The following is an 11,278-nucleotide window of genomic DNA, read 5'->3' as shown; positions in this document are numbered from 1 at the left end:
TACTTGAGTGTGAGCTTCTGTACCTACGAAATCTTCAACATGCAATTTCCATGGTTGGTTTTCAACCAAGCAGCAGTTTTTGTTTTGTTTGCTTGTTTTCGAGATCACACACACAACATGAAGCATAGCCCTGCCTCACGGATGTGGAGGCTCGGAGCCACAGTGACACTCACATAACAAGTGATTTTTATCTGAAATGGAACAGGGCAAGGAGCAGAACATTTTAATTTGTGCTTTTATGATGTGATTTAAATAAATGTGTAACTAATATTCATTAGTGTAGGTTTAGTGCTTTGTTTTCTAGAATAGGTTTTGAAAGTAGACCATAAAAATGGATCAAATGTGCAAGCATTATGTAATGGCATTTACATTGCGTGAAAGGAGACATTTTGGTTCCCATGATAGCAAAAACAATGTATTTAGTGTAAAATTTGTTGCTATGAAGAAACGTTGATTTTAACACCCTTTCCTACGATGGATGGGGCGACACACAGTCTTACCAAAACAGTCCAACAGTTCAACTCCCAATCTCACGATGTCAGAGTGTGAAAAACATAATTTATTAATACATTTTATATAAAGAAACATTTCATGTCTCTGAAGGTCCCTATACATGACATAAAATCAAAATAGTACAGTCAAAAAGCACTAAGAGACATCATTATAGTAATCAATAAAGCCAGTGATGGGAAAAAAAAGGCTTTTAATTAAAAATGCGATGCAGTTTGTGGAGTTAAAGTGAATTGGCTAGTTGAGCAGATGTGTAACAGAGGGAACTCCATGGTTTGGGTGCTGCATATTAAAAGGGCCTGGCACCCATTGTAGTGAGGTTGATGTTTAGTAGTGCTAATTGACCAGCTGATGAGGATCAGAGGGAACGAGAAGGAGCGCCAGTCTGGAGTTGATCAAAACCGTGTTCATGTAAGTGGAATACAGGGCAGAGGCTCAAAGCAAGACCATATGGTCAACTTTCACTTACACACACACACACACACACACACACACACACACACACACACACACACACACACACACACACACACACACACACAATAATCACAGTGGGGGATTCTCTTGGTTATTACTGTTACTTTTAAGTAGTTGATCAGAAAACTGTGCCTTTTTTTCTTTGTGCTGATACTATTAGTTCCCTTATGTCTTCATCAAGCTTATTAGTCTGTCAGTGTATGTTTGATGTCTTTTTTTTAATTCCTGTGTGTGTGTGTGTGTGTGTGTGTGTGTGTGTTCACAGTCCAGTAGGGCGCTTCGTTCTTCTTTAAACCATATTCCCTATTCTTAGATGAGTAATGACCACCTCGTTCTCTGAGCTGCTGCCCTGTATTCCACCTACACAAACATGGTTTTCAGAACTTTAAAGTTGTCTTTCCTCCTGTGCCACTCATCACTCGCCGCTCCTGCCAGCATTTGCATGTTTAGTGCTTCATGATAGTTAATAAATCATTTGTTTCAGTGATTATTCAGCGAGCAATAACTCATCTCCGTTCATTTTGCAGGCCTCGGTCATCATGGGAATATGCTGGCTTACAATGTGTCCGGACACATGAGTGTGAATGTGCACACTTTTAATATATGATGGAACCACCTCCAACCTCCATAGCTTTTGGCTCCAGGTTTAAACACTATCAATCAGTAGTTTATAATTGGGCTGCACGATTTTGAAAAATTCATGATCCCGCTGATCTACTTGCTCCTCTCTCTGTTCTGCTGCTGCCGTCCGAGCCGCTACATGTTCTCCAACCCTCCCGACAACTTTGAGGTTCACATCTACACTGAACGTTTATCTGCCTGCACATGTAGACCCCGTGTGCTTTAAGTAGTTAGAAACCTGATCATGATCTTCCAGTCTTGTCAGTTACTCAAATTTAAGCTTCTGTACCTAGGAAATCTTCCACGTGCAATTTTCATGGCTGGTTTTTCAAAATCTAGAATTGAGATTACTTGATACTAGAGTTGTGATATTAGAGGGGATGTTAAATTATTACATTATTATTCTAATTTTCATACAGAGAGACTAAAATCCTTGTGGTTGGATTATTGTGGGGATTTGTATCACAACTAAGATGTTTTCTTCCTTAGAAGTCTGTGGGATATAACGTGTAGATAGGAGACATCTCTGCAGCACCGTAATATTTAATTTTAAATGGTATTTTGACACAATTAGCCTTTTACAAATATTGCACCCTCCTGTGATTTGGAGATTGCTGCAGGCCATGGGATTTCGATGAATTCGGAATTAAGTGAGCAGTCAGAGCAGTCTTTAGTGTGATGTCTCGTTTTTGCAATAACTCCCTGCGGTGAAGTGTGTGGTTTTGTGCAATACTGTACCTCCCTAAAGTGCAGTATATTGTTGTCTAGTGCAATGTGGCTTAAAGCTGTGCAATATGTTATCTAACATTTATTATGGCACTTGAATGTACATAACTTACCAGGGTGTGTTTGCTGAATAGTAAATGCAGAATGGAATGATATTTGTTAGATGCAACACTGAGCCCAAGAAAGATTTCACATAGGGGCAATGAATAAAGTATTGTATCTTTTGAAGGAGTGAGGTTCATCCCTCCTGTAAAGTTCCATTTCAATCACACTGGAGCTCTTCTGGCAGCTCATGGTGTCCCAAAACCTGACTAAGACACTGCTGCATGTTGGTTTAACCTTAAATCACTCATTTGTCTCTATATAATCTGCAATAATTGATCCTGAGTAGCACATGAAAGATTTTTGCACACATCCTGCCTGCATGGTTCCATACTAAATGCTCAGAGGTGGTGACAGGCTATCAGAAGTGATTAAGACGCAAGGCTGATTGTTTTTGTCCCCTATTTGTTACGCTCTTAACACAAAATTTCTAATAGCCCCTTTGCCCATAGTGAGAGATAGTCTGGTACTTTCCTTTCCACTGCTATTTCATTATCAGGGATGAGGAAGCGGGGCCTGTGTAGCTCTCCACAGATGAGTATTTTGTTGGCAACAGTGTAAAGTACTTTGAGTACTGCCAAGGCAGGGAAGGTGCTTTATAAATGAAGCTGTTTTCCTCTTGCTAGGTCAATACTCCCACACAAGCCTACCTCTAATTGGAGTTTAAAGCACTACTTCACCCTCAAAGTCTATTTTGCCTTTCAGGTACTCACAAATAGATGGCTTGAGCTTACAAAGACATTTTTGCCGCCTGTCTTCGTGGCTCCAGAGGTCAGATAGAGCTAGTCACATATATTTAGCCTGAAGCTGCTGGTGACCCTGGCTAACAGCTACTAACAACAGAGAAACTGTCCATAAATATTATTCACAAGCTCTCAAGTGCATCATCTGGCATAAACTCTGTCCTCTTTATCCAAACGTGTGCAGTTAGCCGGTGTTGCTGGAGGAGTTAATGGCCAGGTCCCATTAGGTTCCAGCTAGTTATTTATAGTATAGATGGTGATTTTTGACCTCTGGAGTCCCAAAGAAGTAATGCGGGGGCATCTTTGTGAGGTCAAGACGCCAACATGTGAGTACTTGAAGGGCAGTATACACCTTTTTGGCTGAAGTATCAGGCTGGGCTGATACTTCATTAAAGTTATCACTAGATCTTATCAGGAGATTCTGTCAAGGAATGTTTCTTCTCTCTGGATCTTGTTCAGACAAGGTCACCTTCTCACCTTCCTCTCTACCATTCCGTGTCTGCTACATGGGTACACGTATTTATACTGTCTGATCATAAGTAATATGTTTTTAAGTGAGTCATAGGATGTGTATGTACTGTAGTAATTATTCATAGATTCCTTCAGCACAGACTCTCCGTCTGTCATCAGTTAAATGCAGCTGGTCGCAGTATCACTTTACCAGTTTGTGAGAGAAAAGATGCCTGGGGGAGGTTGTTGAGCTGCACACAAATGCTGCTAATTATTATCTTAATAGAACCTGACACGTCAGATGTTTTGTTTCACAGAACCATCTGCGATTCACCCATAGAAATTGTAAAAGGGCAGACACATCACGGGCTAACTTCAACCAATCTCATCAGTGAGCTGACTGGGAAGCCAAAGCCCATCAGTGGAAGAGCGGAAATGTCTTTTCCATTAAGAAAAACCTTCAGTGGCATTCTTTGGTCTTCCTTCAAAGAGGAAACTGTCTCCCCTTCTGATGTAGCATCTATGCTAACCTCATCAGGAACTGCTCTTGTTGTTCTGAGTGAACACTGAAACCACGCTCATGACACTTAACTGATTTGACTTGAAACCTGACAAGATGCTTGCTTGTGTAACCTTGTGACATTGTTATCTTGCGAAACCAGCTGCTTGGCAACATAAATATTATTATTTATTATTATGGCACAGGAGGTAGAATTCAGCCCCCTCTGTGATTGCCTCAGAGGCAGGACAACACTTTATAAATGCAGCTCCTTCATCATTTACAAGTTATGTGGTCTCTGAATCTCTTAACATTAGTGAAACTCATGAAGTTGGACCTCTTGAATTCTTAGTGTAGTGCAAAAAATGCTTCATTGAGTGTTATGATGAGGAAAAAGCAAAATGAAAAAATCAGTACATCATAAGATTGAACAGTCCATTCATCCATCCATCATCCATCCATTTTCTTCCACTTATCCTGTTAAGGGTCGCGGGGGGCTGGAGCCTATCCCAGCAGCCTTCGGGTGAGAGGCGGGGTTCACCCTGGACAGGTCACCAGTCCATCGCAGGGCCAACACATACAGACAGACAACCATTCACACTCACAGTCACACCTACGGTCAATTTAGAGTATCAATCAGCCTCGTCCCCTCTTGAAGTCTTTGGACTGTGGGAGGAAGCTGGAGTACCAGAGAGAACCCACACAGGAACAGGGAGAACATGCAGACTCTGCACAGAAAGATCCCGTGCTGGAGCCAGGGCTCGAACCCGGGACCTTCTTGCTGTGAGGCGACAGTGCTGACCACTGCACCACCGGGCCACCGACCTGAAGAGTATTCTCACTTATTTTTAACATATAAGCCTATTAAAAAAAAAACAACAACAAAAAAAAACCTTTTAGGAGTAATACTTTTTTATGCAGTAGTTTGATATAAATGTGGTTAAATAGAAAGTAGAGCTCCTCCATTTAAAATTAGATCACCATATACTCCAGTGACAAGTATTTCTACTCGATTAAACAGCTACGAATGTAAGAGCACTCAGTGGATATCAAATGCAATATGTGCTAATTTATCATATCATGAAAAACTTTAGTTCTGATACATGACAGTCTCTGTAAATATGCTTACTCTAAGCTAATAAGATTAGGTTGTTAAAGCTAAGACTGTAGGACATATCTGCACCAGGCTAAGAAATAATCTCTCACATAAATCCACAACTTGTTGTTTTTGTATGTTTACAGTTTGAATAAACGACATGAAAGGCAGAAGTTGTTCCTTCTATTTGTGATTTTTGCACATCTCGAGACTGAGCGGTTGTCTGGATCCAGCTTCATATTTTCCCTGCAGGCATTTAATTCTCCACAAGAAAGGGCGACAGTGTGTCTCCCAGTGGTTAACATTCCTCTAAAACACAACAGTGTTCTCTGTATTGATCTGTTTGTCTTCATGTCGCTGTGTTTGGCTGCAGTATCGTTCCAGTGACAGTTATGGGATATATCATACCAGCCCGACACAGCCGAGCCTGATCCGCCCCGTCGTGCTCTGGTCGCAACAGGACGTGTGTAAATGGCTGAAGAAACACTGTCCGCACAACTATCTAGCCTACGTAGAGGCATTCTCCCATCACGCCATCACAGGTACACACGTTGTAAGAGAAACAGAAGGCATTTGAATGTGGGTTGGATTCAAGAAATGAAAACCAACACTGCTTTCAGGCCGCGCGTTGCTGCGTCTGAACGGGGAGAAGCTGGAGAGGATGGGACTCGTGCAAGAGACGCTTCGACAAGAACTGCTTCAACAGGTGCTGCAGCTTCAGGTTCAGGAGGAAGGACGCAACCTACAGCTGCTCAGCAGAGGTGAAGGTGTGTGTGCTCCAAAGCTCCATATTTGATCGTTTGTGTATGAATAATGTAGCAACTGATAATGTCAGCGGCGTCACGTGTAATGATGAACCTTCAGCGACTCTGGAGCTCGCCTCTGCTTCACAGAGCTTTCTGGCTGAGTTGCAGCTTACGTTACGCTGACTGAACATTACTGTTAAAGCAACTTTCATGGTGTCATTATCAACCGCAGCACGCAGCTGCTGTTGCTCAGCACAAACAGACTGGGCCTGGTGCCAAGATGAAGTGACTGAGGGGACAGATAGAAATGATGAGGGGGCACATCTTTTAATAAATTAAAACAGTGGATTATCACCTTTTATGCCTATTTAGCATTTTTTTCCCTCCTTCCTGTGGGCGGTATTATGTCACGTTTGCTAGACGCCAGTAATTCCCTGCCCTGCCTTTTACATATGTCTAAGTAAATATTACAAGATGAGATTAATTTTTTGTGAAAATTTGAATTACAAACTATAGCATGTGTATGTGTATAGATACATTTTGTGTTGAGGACAGTTGATGAGGCCGAGGAATCCTCAAGTGTCGGCGATACCATGTTTAGGACGACCTTTTCCGAGGCTGAAGTTGTCCCACCGGCCACAGTAGATTTAGACTGAATGCACTCAGAATGTTGGTCTGCAAGATGCTAAATAATTAATAATAATAATTAGGAACACTACACATTTCGTTCTCAGTCTCACGATCGCTAAAATGGTAAAACAGAATTGGGGTCATAACTTCTACAAGCAAAGACAGCAAGCTGAACCAAAGTGATATATTTTCTCTCTCTCCCTTCAGAATCTGGGCCACTATTGCATGGTCCGACACAAATTGGCTAAACGTGTCTGCACTATCTGAAGTAACAGGGCTTTGTCTCAGAACCGTGCCTGAATGCTGTTTGCCCAGTCAGAGATGTGATTGGGTCGGTTAACAACAATTTTATTGGGGGGGCACTTCAAAAAAGGTGTTAGATTAAGGTTGTCTCTATTGCCCTTGTCTCAGTATAAATTTTTGATGTTTTACTTTATTTCTATTGGGGGCATAAAAATGGAAGAGCACACTGAATGCGACACATTTCCCAATGACACAGTGTACTTAAAGAGCATTTATGTCCCTCTGAGGTTGGTAGAGATCAAAAACAGCAATAGGAGGCTGAATATTAGACTCACTTTCACCAGCTGGGTAGAGTGCAATGCAGTGTAGGATTACACTGCAACCAGTGGATGTTTAAATAGGTAAACATTTATTTTCAAGTGAATTGTTCGAACTTAATCAATAAAATAATAAATCAGTCTGGTGTTCACAGTTTGTTTCTTCTGCCCTCTAGTGTGAGAACAAAATGGTTTAAATGTTAAAGTATCTGATTTTTCTGTCTTCTACAGGTTCCTTTGGTGGGATTTCGTAGCCGGCTTGATGGAAAATATGGACAAAATTACTGAAATGAACTAACATATGAATCAGATCTGTGGGATATGTGCATCCAACAGTGTCCCCAGTGTTACATTGGAGGAGGCGCGACATACAGACTGACTATGATTAGCTATGATGAAAAAGGCTCATCATGACAATCTCTTTAGTCAATTTATTGCTCTATTCTGTGATTTATGATCATGATTCCTCTCTCTGTCTTTTTTCTCATTGTCTGATATTTTTTGTAATGTAAAAAGGAACAAATAAACTTAAAACACCTGCCAGAACTCTTCAAATGTTACTTACGTGTGGGTACCATATTTAATTACGGATGTGGGGGAGAAGTGATGATAAACTACATTACCCAGAAGCCCTCAGCGCGGATGAGAGGGATCATCCATGGCTTTAACCAGCCGATACCGTCTCCGAGGTTGCAAGATCCCTTTGGAAACGGAGTGCGGGCAAATAATGTCATCCCGCTCGGACAGGTACATGAGAATGAATGTTTTCTCCGCTGTTTGAGTTCTTTAAACCGAAATTATTATTATTTCCAAGTTTAATTTTCACTGGTGCGATACAGTGGCGTCCTGATTTTGTAACCCAACAACACTGACTCCCCTCTCCTCCTCTTCCTCCTAACGGAGTGGATATTCGACTGTTTCTTCTTTTCATGTTTCTGTTTCAAACTCAAATGTGTCATTGGGCGTGAGCAATAGTTGGTTTTATAGTTAAGTCACTGTATAGTGGTTTTAAATTCATTAAATGCGAAGAGAGACGAAGCTCTCCGTAAGTAGGTGAGCTGCATGATGACGCTCACCTGCGTCACAGGCTCCATCTACCCCTCAAATACCTCCAAATACTTACGTTTTTAGTTGACAGTCTGTCCTGTTCAGGGCTGTACTCACAGAGACGAATATAAACACCAAATATTAACAATTCTTTTCAACTTAACATAAATGTATGTCAGAAATCAAGCTGTACTAAGTAACTAGCTAATAAGCTAAACAATATTAAAGGGATTTTTTTTATGTTGGTTGACTTGCATAATCTTATAATTTGTGCTGTTGATTTAGTTAATGTGTAATTACTTATATTTTGCGTAGGCCAATGGCAGTTTAATATCGGTTTGAAGGATAAATGAGGCTGTCAACTGTTGTTGAATAAGAATTCAGAATCCCACTCAGGTATTTTCTGATTATAACTACGACCGCACTCTCACACCAAAGACTGTCTCCTCACAGCTGCTGCAGAGGACAATGAATTCCTTGAGCTAATTAACAATTTTTAAAAGCTTAAAGATCCACATAGGTACTGTAGTGCTCTTAATGGTGCTGAGATCTTCCTGTATTTCAGGAAAATTTGCATGTTGATGGCGTATTTTTGCAGAAACAGCTATAATTAGAGTATTTTATTGCATTGGGACAGCATATCAGATGCAACGTGTACTGTCAGAGGCATGGTAGTTAGACGTCAGCTTGGCAGAGCTTTAGAACCAGTTTCAGCTCATTATTTAGCTGACATTCATCCTGCCCTGTGTGCTTGCAGGAGCCTCTGTTAATACCAACCAAGCAGGTCTTTGCTGCATGTGTTACGGTGATCCTCTTAGTCTCTGTTTCACACACACACAGACGAGGACGTCTGGACATTCACAGAGACGATAGCACAGAGATGTCAACTAAAGAAGTTAGAAAGTCATCGAGATGATGGTTTCAACTCCATGGGCCAATCAAAAGCAGTTTGGATTTAAATTTGTGCACGGCCTCCTTGTTGACGGCAAACCTCAGTTGTTTTAGGGAGGTTACCACGGTTACAGGCAAGCTGGAGAATAGCAGGTCGATGTCTGAAGCAGATATGACCCTGCTGGACGGTGCTGGAGCCAGAATCTCTGGCTGCTGGTCCCTGAGGTCTGACTGCAGGTAAGATCTGCTTGCAGCGTTGCAGTCGTCTCTCTGTACTTACTGTGCATAGTTTGTATGAGCTTAAAGGACTGCAGTATCTTTAAACCTTGGTCTTATTGATTAAGTTGGACAGGCAGGAAAGCTGTCAACATCAGCTGGTAATCCCACAGAGCAGTAGTTGGCATCAGACGTGTCCATGAGGAGTGCTTGTTGTTGCCTCTGACCGGCTCACGTTGTCACGATGGACCTTTTCGAGTATCGTCGCCTTCTTAAAATAATCGGCTTAGTCAATTTCAAGTTTTTCAGATAACAAAAAAAACGGAGGCAAAACATCACGACGTGACCTTCTTAAAATAGTTGCCTAAGTCATGTTTTGACAATTTTTTTTTCGCATAAAACAACTCCTTATGATGTGTCGTCTACAGTTTTTTGTGGTTTCTGAAAAACTTGAAAAAATGACTGAGGGAATTATTTTAAAGAGGCAACAATAAGGAATTGATTTATTTTAAAAAAATGTATCAAAAAATGACTTAGGAGATTAGTTTAAGAAGGTGACGATATGTTTCACTCCTCCCTGGTGTCACAGTCCTGTCTGGACTTTCGTCTTTCAGTTTTGACTCTTGAGTTTTCGCATTTGCATTGTTACTGTTTGTTCCTCAGTGTGTCGTCTGGAGTTTATATTCTTGTTTCTGTAAGTTAATTCAAACTCTTTTTTTTTAACAACCATTTATTCAGAGGTTGCTATCTGAGAGCAATGCTTTCCTCTTCAGGAGAAGGCCACAGTCACATCTGGATGCTGCTCTCTAACAGCCCCACTTTTTAATTGTAGTCAGTTCCTGCTTTATTTTGAAATCACTTCCGTTCTTGCATCTGTTTGTTTTACTTCCTGTCTTAGTGTGTCTTCCCTCCTTTTAGTGTGGTCACTTGTGCCTTATCGGCCCTAATCGGACCACCCTTGTTCCTGTTGTCTCCCACCCAACCTGCTCCTAACAGCATGTTCGCAGTCTCGTCAGTCCTGTTGTGTCTTTTACTCTTTGTCTCATCTTCTCTTCCTTTGGCCTGTTTGTAGTAGTCCATCGTTTGTATTTTTCCCTTTTTCAGTTTAGTTCCTTTTTTTTACGTGTCTATATTCCACTCCAAACTCTTTGACTTCTTCCTGCCTGCAGCTGAGTCTTTGTATTTGGGTCTGCTTGCTTCCACAATCTGTACCTTCGGCATCCTACTGGTTTGTTCTGCTTTAATATTTATTGATGCGTGTCAACATAATAACTTTTGCCGTGACCTAGTGACCTCCACTCTGTCTGCAGAGGGTCTCTTCACTTGTAGAACAGAGGTTTTCTTCAGGAGAAAGTACTTTGGTGTAGAATTTCTTTCTCTATTTGACTGACGGTATATTGCCTGCCAGTGGTTACTGCGAACACAAAGGTGCAGTATACTGAATGTGTAGTACAACTTCAGTGTGTCCTTGCCCCGTGAAGTTTCACTGCTTTTTCCTTCCTGCAGCAGCTCACCTGCTGTGAGGCTTCTTTTACATGTTGGACACGTCCGTCTCTGTCGGGATCCTTTCCATAATGTTGTCAGATGCTTATCGTAGCGATCTAAGTGTGTCGGTGGCGAAAACAAGCATTGTCTCCCCTGAAGTGGGTAATTTCCCTGTAGTAGCCATTTTGCAGTCGCTTGTTGTTGTGCTTTTGCTCAATGTTGGACCAAATCCAATTATTCTTCTCTCCATTGTCGGATAAGATACCAAATAAAGAGGGAAAAAGCCAGCCCAGGTTTAAAAATACTAGAATATTCCTTTAAATCGAGGTTGTTGAGAGGACAGAGGAAGTACACGATGGAGGTTAGTTTGCATTTTTTATTTGCGTTCATTCTCAGAGGGTTGCCTTTAGTGTGTCATTACTGAACAAGCATTTGAAACCGCATCAGTTGAATATGCAAAACATTCATTAGTCTTGTGC

General features: G+C 41.3%; 2 protein-coding genes across 3 annotated transcripts in view; both read left to right on the top strand.

Annotated features, from left to right (window-relative positions):
* Nucleotides 1–7,706, top strand: part of samd10a (sterile alpha motif domain containing 10a) — a 15,712-nt gene extending 8,006 nt beyond the window's left edge. The window contains exons 3-5 of the mRNA XM_086212572.1: nt 5,598–5,766; nt 5,845–5,991; nt 7,392–7,706. Of these exons, the coding sequence (XP_086068698.1) occupies nt 5,598–5,766; nt 5,845–5,991; nt 7,392–7,414 (339 nt within the window). The 3' untranslated portion in view covers nt 7,415–7,706. The remainder of the gene's footprint in view (nt 1–5,597; nt 5,767–5,844; nt 5,992–7,391) is intronic.
* A 104-nt stretch (nt 7,707–7,810) lies between these two features.
* Nucleotides 7,811–11,278, top strand: part of uckl1a (uridine-cytidine kinase 1-like 1a) — a 15,547-nt gene continuing 12,079 nt past the window's right edge. The window contains exon 1 of one of the 2 annotated variants that reach the window (XM_086213356.1): nt 7,811–7,907. In XM_086213356.1, the coding sequence (XP_086069482.1) occupies nt 7,819–7,907 (89 nt within the window). In that variant the 5' untranslated portion in view covers nt 7,811–7,818. Of the gene's footprint in view, nt 7,908–9,017; nt 9,336–11,278 lie in introns of those variants that run through there. The other variant, XM_086213357.1, reaches the window with a different exon arrangement.

Source organism: Aulostomus chinensis, chromosome 9, assembly GCF_037954235.1.
Source record: "Aulostomus chinensis isolate RoL2024-O1b breed Wild chromosome 9, RoL_Achi_v1.0, whole genome shotgun sequence".
NCBI classification, from domain to species: Eukaryota; Metazoa; Chordata; class Actinopteri; order Syngnathiformes; family Aulostomidae; genus Aulostomus; species Aulostomus chinensis.
Note: the sequence above shows the minus strand (reverse complement) of the source record. Positions and strands in the feature narration are given on the sequence as shown.